The 19,382-nt window shown below is 32.3% G+C and overlaps 1 protein-coding gene across 1 annotated transcript; it reads left to right on the plus strand.

The window, feature by feature from the left end:
- Positions 1-1,291: 1,291 nt before the first annotated feature.
- LKRSDH (lysine ketoglutarate reductase/saccharopine dehydrogenase) lies at positions 1,292-13,722 on the plus strand. Its single transcript, XM_065499557.1, has 7 exons — positions 1,292-1,481; positions 1,577-1,723; positions 8,159-8,714; positions 8,781-9,355; positions 9,424-9,494; positions 12,060-13,144; positions 13,208-13,722. The coding sequence occupies exons 1-7, from the start codon at positions 1,401-1,403 to the stop codon at positions 13,504-13,506; spliced, it is 2,814 nt and encodes a 937-aa protein (XP_065355629.1). The 5' UTR covers positions 1,292-1,400; the 3' UTR covers positions 13,507-13,722.
- Positions 13,723-19,382: the final 5,660 nt, after the last annotated feature.

Here is a 19,382-nt window from a genome sequence, read left to right on the forward strand (position 1 = left end):
TACATTTTTTTCAGAAAAGAACACAAAGAAAGGTAAAAGGCAGAATAAATGCAGCATTTATGCCAGAAAAGAAAACACCATTAGTTCGTTTACTTTTTGTGTTTTTGGTATTATTTTTTACTTTTTAAACAAAAAAACTTATTTTCCAAGAAAGTTAATTTGAAAAATAATTATCTTTGTCAAATTAGTTTATTGGTTGTTCTTACAATTTTGTGTCATTTATTTTTTCTCACTCTGTTATTTCTCTATATTTCCGTGTTGATAATAATTTGTTAATCTTTTTTACAGATATATATAATAACATAGTTCGTATGTTGCTGTCGTTAAGCAGTTGAAGTACCTAAATAAATTGGGAATTCCTATAGGGATTTACATGTTGATAAGGATAACCAGTTACATACTGCATTAGCAATACAGGTCGCTAATCGAGAGTATAGATAATGATCTTGATTAAAATGAGAGACGAACGAGTGATCAGTAATTTATGTTTGCCGGACTCATAGTTGAGGGTTGCACTAAGTGAACGAGATTTTTTTGAGTGGGTTGTTAGAAGTCCCTCATATTAAGTGCTATCTGAAGGCATTACTTTATCATTAAATTGATAAAAACGTATTTAAAATATGTCAGTGTTATGTTTTATGTCTGACATTAGAATACTGTAATACTGTCACTTAAACATCTCTAATTTTTTCTTTCCCAAATTGATAAAGTAACTTATTATTTCATAGAAAAATATTTATAAAATCTTTTTTCCGACTAACTGATTACATTCGAAAATTTCCCTTATCTCTAAATACACGTGATTATTTCAGCTCTCACATGCTCATCTCTAATCTACACTAACAACTCATCTTGAAGAGAGAGATAATCTTGTGTACTTAAACAGTGTGCGTGTTTTAATTGAGTATGTATGAGTGTGTTTGCGTGTGGGTAACAACATGCTGCCATAGGATCTGTGTTATCAACAATTCAGTGCTCAAGTGGTTTGAAAATTTTGTGTACTGACTTCTTGCTCAAATCTCTTATCAGTGTTTTTTTTTCAATATTTTTTTATTTTGTTCATACTGCTATGCCAACAAGAGCTAAAAGCGAGAGTTTTTCAATGTGTTTGTCTGTTATGTTGTTTTTTTTTTGGTGTTTTTTGAATAAATAAATTTTGCGCCAACATATACACAAGGGAAAAATAATCTGAACAATTTTATTATTTCATTTTTTATTCGTCTCACACTCTAATGTTTAATAATCTGATAGGGGCTCGACTCTAAAGTATTAAATTTTAGAAACATTTCAGCGGTTGATGGAAACGGATCTTAAAGCGGATACAAAATAAAAACGGGGAAAAAAATCGAGTCAAAATTAAATTGAAAGTGTTAAGGTTTTTTAAAGAAAAGTGTTCCAATATGATGCGTTTGTTGCAATCTCGGGCAACATTACCAACTGCTGGGGATAATGTTGCCAAAATGTTTTTCAGATATCGTCACGTAGGTTTTGCGAGTTTAATGTTGAATATTTTTGCTAGTGGAAAATAATAATAATAATAAAAATTGGAATTTGTGTGTTTTTGTGTATAATTTAGCAAGGCAAAGTAATTGCCATACGTCGTGAAGATCAATCCGTATGGGAACGTAGAGCTGCATTTGGACCCTCACATGTTCAAAAAATGGTTAAGCAGGGCGTTAAGGTTATAGTGCAGCCCTCCAATCGTCGTGCCTATCCCATGCAGGTAAGATAAAGAAACAAATTTCTTAATTTAAAGATATATCATAAATATTTATTTAAGTTATTAACGGATTTTTATAAATCTTTTCAAATTCCTGATTTTAAATTAGAAAATTTAGCAAAGGCTGATAATAAAATTTATATATTTGTCAAAACTCTTGAATGTGTTACTAACCTTTTATACACGTCATTTTTGCTGATACTGTTTTAAAACAACAATTTCAATTTCAAATTTGCCATTTAATCTTTGTAGGAATTTGTTGCTGAAATTAATTTAAATTTAAAACAACACACACCTCTTTGATAATAAATATGATTAAATTTTATTTGTACTTGTTGATACTTATTTCTAAGATTTACTGCCATAAAATCTAAAATTGATAAAAGCAACATAAACTAAACTAATTCATTTGCAAGTAAACATATCATGCTTCTGGCACATGATAATAGTGTCAAATAAATTTTGTTCAAATCTCTTTTGCAAAGTCCTTGAAGATAAAATGTAAAATTTGGAGGTATAAAACTATTGTGAATAGAGAAGCTAGTAACACTTTAATTTTGGTTAAATATAACTTTAAGATCATTTTGATATTTTTTACTCAATTACTACTGATCTTTTCTTGAGAACTTTACAAGTTTTTTAACAGTTTTTATAAGATATTGAAAAAAAATCAAATTTGGAAACCTCAATTGTTCAGTTCTATTTTATAAAGATTTTTGCAGTGACTCTCGTACATCGTGCACGTTTGTCAACTTTTTGTCTGATTAATTGCACGCAGAATAATTATGGCTGTTTGTTGATTTTATATAAGTTTTTTATTAATAAAAACAACTTCTCTGACTCAAGAACATGTCTCTGGTTTATTTTTAGACAATACTCTTAAAAATATGGGTCAATAAATTGTTTGACAACAAATAAGAATAGTTAAAGTTAAATACGACTTGTATTTACCCTTCATATATTCGATATATATTTTACGTTCCTCTACAAATAACGATTTAAAGTTAAAACTTTAATATCCGAAACAGAACATATTTGTTGTAGTTAGGTTCGTAACCTGTCAACGAGTGTCTTAAAGATGTCAGTATTATATTTATTGCAATTCCGGTGTGGGAGAAGAAATTTGGTACGATTTTTTTGGGAAGAATTTTCAAGATGGGATTTTGATTGTGGAGAATTTACAGCGTTTTTAGTCAGGAATTTATGAGAGAGAAAATTTATTGGGTGTATGATTTAAAAATGGGTGATTTTTTTTAAATTTTTAGCCTTTATTTTGAAAAATTCCTCCAATATAAATTTATCCAAAGTATTGGCCATTGTTTTCCCATCTTTCTGGCAACATATTGTTACGTTTTAACCTTTTCAAAACGTTTGTTTATTTCCTTTAAATAAACCGGATTGCACATAAAAGCCGCTTAGTAGTTTAAAAATTGTAACAACTCTTTATTTATTTAAAATGTACAACAACAGAATTAAATAGTCACTCAATGTTTTTTTTATACGCGTTTATAAATTCGCAGAAATACAGACATACTTTATTATGTACACGAATTCACTTGAAAAACACAGCACTCAGTTGATGTTTATTCGAAAAGCGTCTCTGATAAACTCACTCACGACTGCAACTTCTGCCACTATTTATAACACTGCCATCTGCCCTCTAGATTGCTCTTTAACTGTCTAGAGGTTTCTAATACATACGTCATCTGTGGTGTACTTTCTACAATGTTCTTTAACTGAATATTCGAATTCGAATATACGGTCGCAGCAAACAGCGTAGCAAACTTACGATCAATGGTCAACTGAAAGCTTTTATTCAATGTTAATAATGCCCACAAATATGTTAAAGTTTGGGCACTGCTATTTGAAAGCATTATGCAACTTTAAATCAGCCATTCAAATCGTTATATTTGAATTCAAGTACAATTTAGTAACAATATGGATTACAAGCTAAAAGAACTGATAATATTTTGTGGCCAAGAACGAACCAAGCCAATTTCGAGTACTTTGTTCCAAAATAAAGGGTATCCCAGAGAGAGAGAGAGTACTGCATCGATCGAAACGAATAGTAGTCGGCAAGGTCTGGACAATAAGGTGGGTAAGGCAAAACTTTCCAAGCACTTCATTCTAAATAGTTTTCAACAGGCATTGCATAATGTGGCCGAGCATTGCGATGAAGGAATATTACAGTTTCATGCCTGGACGCATATTCTGGGCGTTTTTCGGTATATGCTCGATCAGTTGAAATGGGTACAGCTCTGGCCAGATTTCGGCAGCTCATAATAATAGGACCCTTTTGGTTCCACAATATACAGAGCATTGATATTTGGCTTTGGAGTCGAATCGGCAGTTTGTCCGGGCTTCACATACGATCTCTTACTCTTCGGGTTATCGTAATGGATTCATTTTTCATCGCTAGTAATGATTCGGTGCAAAAATGATTTAAGCAGCATTTCAGACATACAAAATCGTCTTTGAGGTTCAATTCATATGAATCCTGCTGATTGAGTAGCTCCCAATGATTTTGCAAGCTCTTTTTGGACTTGACAACAATCTTCTTGAACTAATGCCTTAAATTCTTCTTCTGGGCGATCTTTGTCTTCCGTGTGACCTTGAGTAAGTAAAATGTGACAGATCACTTTAGTATCAACTATTTGAACAAGAACCGGGTAGATTCGAAATCTGTCACCGAGTGTCGAGCGATTCCGGCGTGGAAAAAGAATTTTTCGGCAGAATTTTCAAGATTTTTTTGTGGAGAAATTGAAAGAGTTCGTGGGAGAGAAAATTTAGTTTGAGTAATTTCCGTTATGCTAGGATTCGTGTTTGCTTGTATTAAAATGAGAAGAATTTGTACCCTTTTAGGTCAATACCACACTAAAATGATAAATCACTTTAGTATAAAGTATATGAACTAGAACCGGTACCTATTCACCATTCAAGGAACAGCTTCTGTGTCGGTTCCCTGTCTTCAAAAGAATCTACTTTTGAGTAATAGAAATACTAGAATTAATCATTACATAATATATTTACTAGTGATGACATTTCCTTACCAAACCTTTTCTTAATTCTGTCCAAAATTATTAGAAAATATTTTATTATCAAATATCCTTTATAACTAATTCGCTGAAATTGACCAATATTCATTATAGTAGTCGAAATTCTTTAGAAATATTTATTTTTTTTTTCAAGAACTTTATACAATTTTGTTACATTTCAATAAACTTCCTGAAATTCTATTTTCAAAGTAGAGTACACAAACAAGATGATAATGATAAAATTAATGTCTTTATGAGTTTGTTTTTTTTTTCTATTATTATTTTTGTATTTCTTATCATATAGTTTTTTTAAAGTTGCAAAAAAAATACAATTATTTGATTAATCAAGTTTATTTTACTACAAGGTAAACGAATGCTACGCAACAATAATTTACAAGTGCTGTTCATTTCATATCGTACGTTTTTTTATTTGAAAAGTAAATTCTTGATAAATTGAAAGTGAAATTAATGTAGTAAGATAGCAGTTATTTAAAATATGAGAGCTTAGCTGTATTTGCAGAACTATATAGAACTTTTATATTATATTTATATTCCTAAAAATGTAACTAGTCATATCATTGGTTCCCGGTTTCTATTTCTAATACTTTAAATGAGAAACCCATCACTTTAACATTTTTTCATTGTAGGTGGTCAGGTCTAAAATCTAATCTAAATGAACTTTTTTCAGTGTGGATTATTATAAACTGGTTGTGGTTCCTTGAAAAAATTATAAATTCTTCGATAATTGGTATATTTTAAAATGAAACAAGTTACTTTTCACCGGTCACCGGGCGAGTACTTTCTAAGCAATTGTTTTAAATTTCCCCTATTAATTGAAAAACAAATACATATTAGACATTATTCCATTATTTTGTCTCGCAATTTCCATGTCTCTATGAAATCTTCTTTAGTTTACCATGGCATTCATCGTGTTCATTAAAGTTACTTTTGTAATTTACCTGTAATCTTCTACTAATCGCAATTCTGGGTTTTATTTTGGTACAGAATTAATTTTAATATATACATATATACCATTCAAGGGTGTCCTTGCATAACGATTAATGACTAGGTCATTCCAATTTAAACTACTATTTATGAATATTGTAATTATTATGTCGCAGCCGCATTTAATTACGAATTCACATACTATTTTATCAAGTTATCAAAATTTATACATTCTAGATTTTATATTTGATTTTATAAAAAAATTAGGGTGTTTAAACAAATTTAAAATAAAAAAATGTTTGCCTATATCAACCAGATCAGTTGCGAGTAACGGAGTGTTAAAATGGTGTGAATAAAATTCTTTTCATCCAAAAGATTAAAGGTATATATTTCAATGTAAAAATATCAAAAATCGCGGTGTTAAAAATTCAAAAAGAACATGGCATGAGGACACCTAAACTCTCTACTATATTCAAAACTTTCGATGGAGACTCGATTAGTTCAGGAGTTATAAAGAAAAACGTTATTAAAAGTACGTTTTTTTCATATAAATTCATATAAACATTTAAGCAAATAGAAAACAGAACACAGTTGAATTAATTTAAATTTTTATGCTAAAACACAGATGATTGTAACAGTCCGAGGGTTGTCATGATGGAATATTATGGATTCATGTCTGGCCGCATATTCTGCGCATTTTACGACCAATGCTGACTTGAAACGAATCAGTTGCATTCGGTACAGGTTCCTTGTGATGGTCTGGTGAAATTGCAGCAAATCATAATAGATAGAACCCTTTTGCTCCAAATACAAAGAATTACTTTAGCGCCATGGATATTTGGCTTCGGTGTCGATACAGTTGGTTGATCGGGGTTCATTTTCGATCTATTACGCTTCGGGTTATGGATCCATTTTTCATCGCAAGTAATGATTCAGTGCAAAAATTATTTTTTTTATAACCAAATGATTTTGTAAGCTCTTGCTGAGTTTTACAACAATCATCGTCAAGTAGTGCCTACAATTCTCCCGCATCTCCCGCATATTGAAACCAATGAAACACATTCACAATAAGTTTCAGCGGCACTATATTTTTTTGTCAAATTAGAGAAATAATGCAAAACTTCCCGCATATGACGGTTTGTTGGTACAAACAAATTTACATTTCGAAGCAAAAAAAAAATACTTTTTTGTTCATAGTGTTCAGTTTATAAGTGAGATTAAATGACAGATACTCTTCAAAATGACATATAAGTTTTTAAAAACAAGAACCTCGTTCAAAAGATACTCCATCTATTGTAAATCCCGCATTTTTAAGCCACGCTCCCAATAGTTTGAATATTTGTGAGCGAACATGACTTTCTCTCTCCGTTATAACGCAATAGACCAACTAATTCCAAAAATGTTAAGAGAATATAATATTCCGAAGTTTCATCAGTAGGCTTCTATTTCACATAGCAAACATGAGCTCCTTCCCAAAATATATGCCTATATTGAAAAAAGTATAATATTGCTGAAAATCTGTAAGCCAAGCAAATATTTATCAGTTAATGAAGCAGATTTCTTGAGAATATCCTTGGTTATATTGGAGGCATTTAAAATAAAAATAACTAAATTATGGTCTTTTTTAGGCCAGGTTCAGTAGAATGGACGAAATTTTGTGGGAAAATCACATGATTTCTAATAAATAATATACATATATTTTCTAGGCATACCTTTTCCATCATTTCATAAAACGACTAAGTTAAGGGTACTAAGTGAATCGCTATTGATTTCTGTATTTTCATCCACAATACGTTTTATGATTTCGATGCACATTTTTTTAAAACGATCCATTAAATGCACACAATTTTTTGTATAAGAAATTCTAAATAGAAGATATCAGGCTTGCAATAATTTACTTCTACTAACATATTTCTCATAATACTAAAGTGTATCTACAGAATTCTTTTTATTTTCATACGAATGGAAATTTCCATTCAGTCTGCTTCATTTCTTTTATTATATTTCGGCTGTGTTAGTTTGTTTTTTTTATCATATCAACTAAAGAATGAATGAAGCTCTGAATAAAAACATTTCAAGTTGCTATGCGTTATCGGACATAAAAAAGCGTTTAGACTACAAAAAAAAAATAATAAAACATTTAAATGAATGTTGGGGAGCCAACAAATACAAATGCAACACAATTTAATAAATAAAAAGTACGCAGATTGTTAAAAAAGTTTTAAGAAAAATAAAAAAAATATTTATGTTTTGATTAAAAAATATGCTTGTTTTTGAAAAATTTATGAAAACTACACTTATCACGTATTTAAAGACAGCAGAGATAAGAAAAGTATTTGATAATTTGATAACTGGTAAAAAACCAAAATTTATCTATAGAAGTTTTAAGAGTGAGGGGCAAGGATAAAGATTATTACATTTTATGTACTAATTAAATAAAATTTGTATTTACTTTTAGGCCTATATGCAAGCTGGCGCCATTATCCAAGAAGATATTAGTGAAGCTTCCGTTATCTTTGGTGTTAAACAAGTACCCATCGATGCTCTCATACCAGGCAAAACCTATTGTTTCTTCTCCCACACCATTAAGGCTCAAGAGTCGAATATGGCTTTATTGGATGCTGTGTTGGAAAAGAAGATCCGCTTGATCGATTATGAGCGCATCATTGATGAGAGAGGCTCTCGTCAGGTAGCCTTTGGCAAATATGCTGGTGTTGCTGGTATGGTTAATATTTTGCATGGCATTGGTTTGCGTTTGTTGGCTTTGGGTCATCATACACCCTTCATGCACATTGGTCCAGCCCATAACTATCGCAATTCCTCTATGGCTAGACAGGCCATACGTGATTGTGGTTATGAGATTTCCTTGGGTATGATGCCCAAGTCAATTGGTCCCTTGACTTTTGTGTTTACTGGCTCCGGTAATGTGTCACAGGGAGCTCAAGAAGTCTTCCAAGAATTACCCATTGAATACGTGCCACCAGAAATGTTGAGAAAGGTGGCCGAACACGGCAGTAAGTAACACAGATCTAATAACTATTAAAAACTTTCTAAAACACTCTCCCTTTTCCTAATAAAAGGCCAAAACAAATTGTACGGCTGTGAAGTCAGCCGCACTGATCACTTGGAACGCCGCGAAGGTGGTGGTTTTGATGCCAAAGAATACGATGAATACCCAGAACGTTATATTTCCACTTTCAGCCAAAAGATTGCTCCCTATGCCTCAGTCATTGTAAATGGCATTTACTGGGCTGTGGGTAGTCCCAAACTCATTAGTATTCCCGATGCCAAAAATCTACTTAGACCTGCCAATACCCCTTGGTTGCCCACTAGCAAAGGTAGTCCTTCCTTGCCTCACCGCATGGTAGCCATCTGTGATATTTCTGCCGATCCTGGCGGTTCTATTGAATTCATGAACGAATGTACCACCATTGATACCCCCTTCTGTCTGTATGATGCTGATCGCAATAAGGATACTAAGAGTTTTAAGGGTCCTGGTGTTTTGGTGTGCTCCATTGATAATATGCCCACACAATTGCCTAGAGAAGCTACCGATATGTTTGGTGAATTATTGAATCCATTTGTAAATGACATCATTAAGAGTGATGCCAAGAAAACTTTGGAGGATGAGCATTTCTCATTCCCCATCAAATCGGTAAGTGGTAACGAAAATTGTAAATTAAGGAACAAGTTTGATATCAATTTTTTTAATTTATTTTGCAGGCCATTATTGCCAGCAATGGTAAATTGACCGAGAACTATGAATACATTCAAGAATTGCGTGAATCTAACAAGTAAGTATAGCAATTGGATTTGAAAAAATAAATCCTGAACTAGTTTACGATACAGTTTTAATAAGTTCGATTTACTCCAATGAAAATTCTTGTGCATTGGAGAAAAATGAAGATTTGTTTATAATTTTTGTATCAAGAAATTCAAACAATGAAATCTTTGATGGTTTTACGATGATTGGGGTTTTGAGCTTCCTGCTTATGGGACATTACCCTAGTTTATTTCTAGTTCTAGTTCAGTTCTAGTTCAGTTCTAGTTCAGTTCTAGTTCAGTTCTAGTTCAGTTCTAGTTCAGTTCTAGTTCAGTTCTAGTTCAGTTCTAGTTCAGTTCTAGTTCAGTTCTAGTTCAGTTCTAGTTCAGTTCTAGTTCAGTTCTAGTTCAGTTCTAGTTCAGTTCTAGTTCAGTTCTAGTTCAGTTCTAGTTCAGTTCTAGTTCAGTTCTAGTTCAGTTCTAGTTCAGTTCTAGTTCAGTTCTAGTTCAGTTCTAGTTCAGTTCTAGTTCAGTTCTAGTTCAGTTCTAGTTCAGTTCTAGTTCAGTTCTAGTTCAGTTCTAGTTCAGTTCTAGTTCAGTTCTAGTTCAGTTCTAGTTCAGTTCTAGTTCAGTTCTAGTTCAGTTCTAGTTCAGTTCTAGTTCAGTTCTAGTTCAGTTCTAGTTCAGTTCTAGTTCAGTTCTAGTTCAGTTCTAGTTCAGTTCTAGTTCAGTTCTAGTTCAGTTCTAGTTCAGTTCTAGTTCAGTTCTAGTTCAGTTCTAGTTCAGTTCTAGTTCAGTTCTAGTTCAGTTCTAGTTCAGTTCTAGTTCAGTTCTAGTTCAGTTCTAGTTCAGTTCTAGTTCAGTTCTAGTTCAGTTCTAGTTCAGTTCTAGTTCAGTTCTAGTTCAGTTCTAGTTCAGTTCTAGTTCAGTTCTAGTTCAGTTCTAGTTCAGTTCTAGTTCAGTTCTAGTTCAGTTCTAGTTCAGTTCTAGTTCAGTTCTAGTTCAGTTCTAGTTCAGTTCTAGTTCAGTTCTAGTTCAGTTCTAGTTCAGTTCTAGTTCAGTTCTAGTTCAGTTCTAGTTCAGTTCTAGTTCAGTTCTAGTTCAGTTCTAGTTCAGTTCTAGTTCAGTTCTAGTTCAGTTCTAGTTCAGTTCTAGTTCAGTTCTAGTTCAGTTCTAGTTCAGTTCTAGTTCAGTTCTAGTTCAGTTCTAGTTCAGTTCTAGTTCAGTTCTAGTTCAGTTCTAGTTCAGTTCTAGTTCAGTTCTAGTTCAGTTCTAGTTCAGTTCTAGTTCAGTTCTAGTTCAGTTCTAGTTCAGTTCTAGTTCAGTTCTAGTTCAGTTCTAGTTCAGTTCTAGTTCAGTTCTAGTTCAGTTCTAGTTCAGTTCTAGTTCAGTTCTAGTTCAGTTCTAGTTCAGTTCTAGTTCAGTTCTAGTTCAGTTCTAGTTCAGTTCTAGTTCAGTTCTAGTTCAGTTCTAGTTCAGTTCTAGTTCAGTTCTAGTTCAGTTCTAGTTCAGTTCTAGTTCAGTTCTAGTTCAGTTCTAGTTCAGTTCTAGTTCAGTTCTAGTTCAGTTCTAGTTCAGTTCTAGTTCAGTTCTAGTTCAGTTCTAGTTCAGTTCTAGTTCAGTTCTAGTTCAGTTCTAGTTCAGTTCTAGTTCAGTTCTAGTTCAGTTCTAGTTCAGTTCTAGTTCAGTTCTAGTTCAGTTCTAGTTCAGTTCTAGTTCAGTTCTAGTTCAGTTCTAGTTCAGTTCTAGTTCAGTTCTAGTTCAGTTCTAGTTCAGTTCTAGTTCAGTTCTAGTTCAGTTCTAGTTCAGTTCTAGTTCAGTTCTAGTTCAGTTCTAGTTCAGTTCTAGTTCAGTTCTAGTTCAGTTCTAGTTCAGTTCTAGTTCAGTTCTAGTTCAGTTCTAGTTCAGTTCTAGTTCAGTTCTAGTTCAGTTCTAGTTCAGTTCTAGTTCAGTTCTAGTTCAGTTCTAGTTCAGTTCTAGTTCAGTTCTAGTTCAGTTCTAGTTCAGTTCTAGTTCAGTTCTAGTTCAGTTCTAGTTCAGTTCTAGTTCAGTTCTAGTTCAGTTCTAGTTCAGTTCTAGTTCAGTTCTAGTTCAGTTCTAGTTCAGTTCTAACTGCTGGTAAAAATCTGTCTGAATATTACGGTGTCATGAATGTGCAGGGGTTGTTCAGTCTCTTACTACATGTGTTTAATGTCGATAATACCATTAAGCACAAACTGTTTTAGCGATAACCAGAACAAATATTATGTTTTTTTTTTAATATTTTTGCGTTTTGATAACAACAGTCACTGATAACAACAATTATTATTTGTATTTGTACCCCAAGCAAGGAAAGTAAATTCGGCGTTTCAGATTATTGAGTAGTTATTATTCTTTATTGAAACTTATTTAAAAACAAATATAAAAAAATTGAGAAATGTCTTCCAGGTAATAATCTCTTGGGTGTGAAAATCTAATTCCATCTCACTCATATTTGAAATCAATTCCCACCTTTAGTTTAATGAACTCTAATCTGAATCGGAAGTAATCTTAAACTTTTCATTAACAATTCTGATTATTCTTTAAATCTAACATTAATATTTCTTCTTTCTCCCCAGCAATCGTTCACGTCACAAGATTGAAGGACGCTCAGAGTCTGACAAGAAAGTATTAGTATTGGGTGCCGGTATGGTATCTGCCCCCTTGGTAGAATGGTTGCACCGCGAAAAAGATGTATCCATAACCGTATGCTCACAAATCAAGGATGAAGCCGATCGTTTAGCTAATCAGTATGCTGGTGTAGACAGTGTCTATTTGGATGTCAATGAAAGTACCGATCATTTGCAAGAATTGTGCGGCAAAGCTGATGTAGTAATTTCGCTATTGCCCTACAGTTTGCACGGTATGGTTGCTAAATACTGTGTAGCTGAAAAGACCCATATGGTAACTGCCAGTTACTTGAATGATGAAATCAGTGGTTTGCATGAAGAGGCTCGTCGCAATGGTGTGACCATTATGAATGAAGTTGGTTTGGATCCTGGTATTGATCATTTGTTGGCTTTGGAATGCATTCATGAGGCTCAAGAAAAGGGTGGTGTTATTGAATCATTTGTTAGTTACTGTGGTGGTCTTCCCGCTCCCGAACATTCGGGCAATCCTTTGAGATACAAATTCTCCTGGTCTCCTCGTGGTGTTCTCTTGAATACTCTGTCGGCTGCCAAGTACTTAAGTAGAGGACAAATTGTGGAAATCTCTGGCGGTGGTGATCTCATGTCAAATCCCAAGAGTTTAGACTTTTTGCCTGGTTTTGCTTTGGAAGGTTTCCCCAACCGCGACTCAACCAAATATGCTGATCTTTATGGTTTGGGCAGAGACGTTCACACTTTGTTGAGAGGTACCATACGCTACAAGGGCTTCTCTGAATCTATACAACCCATGCAATTGTTGGGCTTGATTGATCCTGAACCTCATCCAATGTTACACCCCAGTGGTCCCGATGTAACCTGGCGTCAATTGGTCGTACATATGTTGGGTTTGTCTGATAGCAGTATTTTCTATGAAAATCTTAAACAAAAATTGATTGAACGTATTGGCGATGCTGAATGTTTGGAAAATTTGGGTTTGCTGGAGGATACACCTGTTGTGAAACTTAATACACCTTTGGATACTTTGAGCCACTACTTGGCTAACAGATTGGCATTTGGTAAGTTTTTCTTTAAAAACGATTATAATTGAACCTTTAATAATTTTATGATTTTAATTATAGAACGCCAAGAACGTGATTTGGTTGTGTTGCGTCATGAAGTAGGCATTCGCTGGCAAGATGGTCGTATTGAGGAACGTGGTATTAACTTTGTTGTCTATGGCCAACCTAATGGTCACTCTGCCATGGCCATGACTGTGGGCAAACCAGCTGCCATTGCCGCTAAAATGATTTTGGATGGTGAGATCCAAGAACGTGGTGTTGTCTTGCCTTTCACTCGTGACATCTACCGCCCCATGTTGCAACGCTTGAGAGCCGAAGGCTTGACTGCCACCGAAACATCGAAATTCATTCATCAGTAAATCATAATTCCAATAATTCGAATGGAAATTTGATGTGAAATTTTACCGCTTACTCTTATGTAGTTTTGTTTTATTAATTCTTCATTATTAATTGTTTAATAGTTTTGTTTGTAATTAAATTGTAGTTAAGTTTTAGCTTAAGGATCATGTAATACATTTTCGTTATATTTAAAAAAAAATAAAGGAACTGAATTTAAAAGATTGAAAATATAAAAAGTTATTGTTAGTGAGATATTAATTGAGCTTGTGGACTCTCGAGTAATTGATTTGTTTCACGGGTTTTATGGTATGTGTCATCCACATAAATATAGTCCAATATAGACAGAAAGAAATTTGTTATCCCTCACTTACACAATGACAATCTGAAATACCATGGTCTCTATTGAATATTTGACCGTTTAGTGTATAGAAAAATGCAGAGATTCAAACTTTGATCATTTGAGGAGATTGACTGTAAATCTCTAACTAAAAAAAGTGGTAATAAATCTGAATTTTTTAAACAAGTTGTCCGATTGTAACATGATTTATGGGCGAATATGATTACATAGCCTTTAAGAAAATGAAATTTGTTACCACCCTGTATACAGGGTATCAATGTTAACCATCTTGGGTTAAGAAACATTTTTTTTTTAAATATAAACAGATTTCAATGAATAAAAGCAAGTGGGAAGGTAAAGAAATTCCAGTTTATTTCACTAATTTATCTATATAATTTAAAAGATATTTAAGTTTAAATTTTGTAATATTCGTTTTTTTACCATGATTTCATTTAGTTCTTCGCCAATATCTCATCCACTCATTTCTAATAAATTCCGAAATAACAAGTAAAAAGTAAAAAAAAATGGCTTCAAAAATTACTAATCACAAATATTTAAATCGATATAAACATGCTCCGTACTTTAGGCTACTCCGAAAATAGTATTTTTTTTTTAAAAAATTCTATGCTTATCATTAAACATGCGGCAAGGTTTCATGTCTTGCCGCATATTCAACCGAGCCGAGCGTCTTCATGAGGGAATATTTCGGTTTCATGTCTTGCCGCATATTCTGGGCGTTTTTCAGTAAATGCTCGCTTCAAACGAATCTGTTGCGTTCAGTACATGTTCCATTTGATAGTCTGGGACGATTTCAATAAATCATAACAGACAGGACCCGTTTTCCTCCATCCAAATACAGAGCATTACTTTAGCGCCATGGTTATTTGTCTTTGGTGTCTACGCTTCGGGTTATCGTAATACATACATATATGGTACCCTGTTTTTGGATGAATCCTTTTAGTCGGAAACGTTTTCAAATTGCTGCTTGAGTAGCAAAGCTCTTGTTGAGTTTGACAAAAATCTTCATTTAGTAATGCCTGTTATTCTTGATCTTCAAACTTTTTTAGTTGGTCTGGGCGATCTTTGTCTTCCGTGTAAAAATCGCCACTTCTGAACCGAACCGAACACATTCACCTAAAGCTTTGGTGAGCAATGGTTGCGGCTCTTTTTATACCCTTCACCTTTTTATACCCTTCGTGAGAAGGGTATATATAAGTTTGTCATTCCGTTTGTAATTTCTACATTTTTTATTTCCGACCCTATAAAGTATATATATTCTGGATCGTTATAGATAGCGGAGTCGATTAAGCCATGTCCGTCTGTCTGTCCGTCTGTCTGTTGAAATCAATTTTCTGAAGACCCCAGATATCTTCGGGATCCAAGACTTCAATAATTCTGTCAGACATGCTTTCGAGAAGTTTGCTATATAACAAAAACCGCTTTCAAAACCGTTTCAAATGTCCCTCTGGAATGCTGTTTGAGAAGTCATAAATATGTTAATTATGCGGCAATCATGATTCAATTTTGCACAAAATAGTTCTAGGTAGTCTGAAATTATACTCCAATGTATGGCGAAAATTCTGTTCATATTTTGAGCAAAATGAATGCATTAAAATTACAGCTCTTTTAGAGCTCTGTTTTATTGAAGCTATTACCAATAATGGAAAGATCATCGCGTGATTTCCTTCTATATGAAACTTATTTCTGTTGAATTTTATATGGTTACCAACATTTTTAAGAGATTTATGCTCATCAAAGTGATTTTTGGAAGTGGGCCTTCTATGTGAGAAATGTGATTTCCTTTTTTATAAAACTTATTTTTGTAGGAACTTGTGTTCCTACCTAATAAATAAGAAATTTATCCATGCTAAAATTCTAAATTTTTTCTGAAACGGATAAATAACTAAATCATATGATGCATAACAAAAATACTATACATATTGTATATTTTTGGTTGCCCTGTTGATAATAAATAACGTTTTACTTGCATGAGCTTTCATTAAAAGCTTTACTTTAAATATCCAATATGCTTTGCATACTTTAAGGCCTATATTGAAAAGTAATAATAAGCGATGAGTTTTAACCGACAAATCTTGACTGATTACTTAAACCTCCTTACACTTTCATTGCTGTGGAACTGAGATGGGTTAAGGGAGTGTTGTAAACGTGAAACTGTTAATATTAAGTGACTTTTAATAACTAAAATTATTTTACAATTAATTTTTATACTACAACTCAGATAATGTATAAGTTTAGTTAATTATACTAAGTATTCATAATATTCATATAAATATGAATATATACATAGTAATTTGTGGTTTGTTTAACTAAACAATTATTAAATCCCCCTCTTACTTAATCATTTGTTGATTTATGTTTTTTCAATTTAATTTATTGACATTTAAAACACACAACCCTATATGATTTACACTTTAAACTAAACAAAACATTCGTATTCTTTTCTCATATTTGTTGTTTGATAATTCAAAAGTAAAGAGGAAAAATCTAAAAAAGTTAACATAAATTAAAATGTAAATAAATCTTTAAGGTGCTCGAGAACAATGAAAGGTAAACAACAAAAAATTAGTATAAAAAGAAAGAAAAAATTGGTAAAAAAAAACTTTTAGCCAAATTGTAAACAACACAAAACGTGTTAACGTCATGTTGTTTTTATAACAGGATAAAATATTAAGATTGTAAAAAATATTAGCAGGCAATATGAACACTTTCTAGCCTTTTTTTTACACACACTTCTTAGTTTTCATAAAAATGGGCGTTGAAGGTATTTAACCCCACCCACTTTTTATGTGTTAAAATGTAGGTCATGCTACAACAATTTTTCGAGGATTTTTGTTTTGCAGAGAGAAAGAAATTTTCCATAGGCAACGATTCCGATATACAGTGCAAGCTCTGTTTTCGGGACTAATTAAAAAGAATTTTCGCATTTTAAATTTTATGTAATTTTTAAAATTAGAATTGTCTTTTATTGATTTATTTACATTTTTAAAGAAATTAGAGATGGGTTTTTGCAAATTATATTTTCATATAACAGATGAATCATGTAGTTCATATATTGCTGTTGTCGGCTTATCATTTTCCAAAGCCCATTGTATGAGCTGTTGTTTTTTATAATTTAATTTGACAAAGTTGATAGCGTTTTGATCTAATGGTTGAATAAGCGCAGTTCTGTTGGGTGGTAGATTCATACCTATAATTAAAACGTCATAAGTTTTTAGTTATTCAACTGGGTGACACGTCGCGTTATCAAAAAGAAAACTACATTTTGCGAAAGACCTTTTGAAGCCAAAAATTCTCGGACCTTAAAAATGTTTACTTATGAACAACTAACTTTTACTAATTGGTCAAAATTAATTTACGTAGGGAACAAATTCGTGATGGAATATTAATCATTTCAGTTTGTGCCATTCTGAGGGCAAAAAAGTTATTCGCTTTTTACATATTTTTCTTCCGGAAAACATGTGACAAGAGTGTGATTTTGAAGCATCCAATAATATAAACCGGGTTTGTCGGCATTGTAGATTTGGTGAAGAGTCAACCCATGCTCATCAACGTAATGATTAAAGATGATGTTTCGAAGAAAATTTCTTCCCCACTAATTTTTAAAAATCTAATTCCATGTCGAGCTTAAATTTCTTTAACCATCCTTCACTGGCATTGAATAATTTTGGTTTGATAAATTTTGGAATACAAATGACTGGCTCTTGATCGTAAAATCGCTGCCGATATTGGAAAAAATCGTTCACTTTGTTTTACAGACCAGCATTTTTCCATTCTTGGGTAATCTGTATTTCTCGCATCGGAAATCTTCTCAAATGAAGTGTGAAACAAAAAATTCCATCGTTTCTCGATGTGCGAGAAAAAAGTGTTTCTGTATTTGAATGCGAAAACAGACAACACAGATTCTGTTCTTACTGGCATATTTCCAGTAATTAATTGTCAAATGCAAGACAAACGTCAACGAAAGATAGAAATTATAATAAAACCAAAACAGTGAAAGGTTAAAAAAATTAAAATGCCAAAATATAGCAATTGTGTTTTACAATAATAATCAAAATGAATGAGTTTTTCGTGATTTTAAAAGTTCAGGGTCATTTGAACCCCAAGTGCTCTTAAGGGTTAATTTACATTTTTGTGCTCTTATTGTAAATACTAGACTTCATTTTATATTCTTCTTAAGTTTTATCAAAATCGGACCAAAAATATATAATATTTCGCTATTCCATTAGAAATTCCAAATATTGAAAAATTTTAAATTTGACCTTCACGATTTAAGGGTTAACGTTTTCTGATTTTAGGAAAACTTTCAGACTATATTTAGAATTACCTGTACTATAATAGTCTGAACAGATTTTACTTAAAATTAATAAGAGTAAGGAAATTGGACTCATTCGCCAAAATATGGCCAAAATATTAGTTTTTCTCGAAAATCGCAAAATTTATATCTCATGTACGGCAAAACTATAGGAGGTATTGACATACTTTTTTCACATTTTTATTCCCTATTATGTTGTTAATAAATCCCCATGAGAGGATAAAAAAATTCTGAAATTTGTTTAACAAAATTTGAAATTGGAGTTTTGAAACTGCCGTTAAAAAAAATATTTTTTTTTTGGTTATACCTGCGATTAGGTTAACTGTATCCTAAGAAGATAAAAAATCATATACAAGTTAATATGGATATATTTTAAGTAAGAATAAACTTTTGTTTTAATATTTCTCAAAATATGTTAATTTTGTTCCTATATTTCTTGTTCTAGTGGCCTGAGACACGTTAATGGCCTGGCAATTTTTTAAAAACTTTAACATTTTTTAACCAATTTTTATCTTTTATATCTTATTAGAACGAAAATTACGTACACATTTCGATTCTTTTATATTAAGTTTCAAACGTAATTATTTAATGGCAAAAACTTAAAAAAAAATGAAGAAAATGCACTTCAAAACTAAATCGGAAGTCTACACGGGTTGGCCTTCTTAGAACAAGCTAAAAATTTTGTTGGTGGTATTTTAGGTCATTACGGGACACTCTAATATATAGGCTTTGTGGTATACTACAGTAGTTGGCACAATTTTCAACAAGTTTTGGGAATGACATAATGAATGGCAAACTTAACATACCTACTTACTTATATCTTCTAAGAACAGCAACAATTTGAACAACAAAATCACTCGAATTTTAAAACAAAACAGCTACAAAACACATGTTTAATCTAGCAAATTCCCAGCAGTTTTACAAGTAGTCAGTTATTTTCACAAATTTCTGATCACTGGCTTACACCAATTTATATATTTTGGGTTATTTAATTTGTATTGGTTACATTATACATCCCTTGTAATCAAGCATGAAGTCAATCCTCACTTAAGTGTCTCTAAGTAATTGAGAGTGTAGTGACATTAAATTTGTACTGCAGTTTTTTGTGAGTAATTCGTACAAATTGGATTCATATAAATTGTGTTGATATAACTCACATACTGTTTATTTTCTTTTCGATTAAGTGTTCTGACATCCCATGTAACCTATCATGAAGACAATTGTCT

The sequence above is a fragment of the Calliphora vicina genome, chromosome 2 (genome assembly GCF_958450345.1).
Source record: "Calliphora vicina chromosome 2, idCalVici1.1, whole genome shotgun sequence".
Taxonomy (NCBI): Eukaryota; Metazoa; Arthropoda; class Insecta; order Diptera; family Calliphoridae; genus Calliphora; species Calliphora vicina.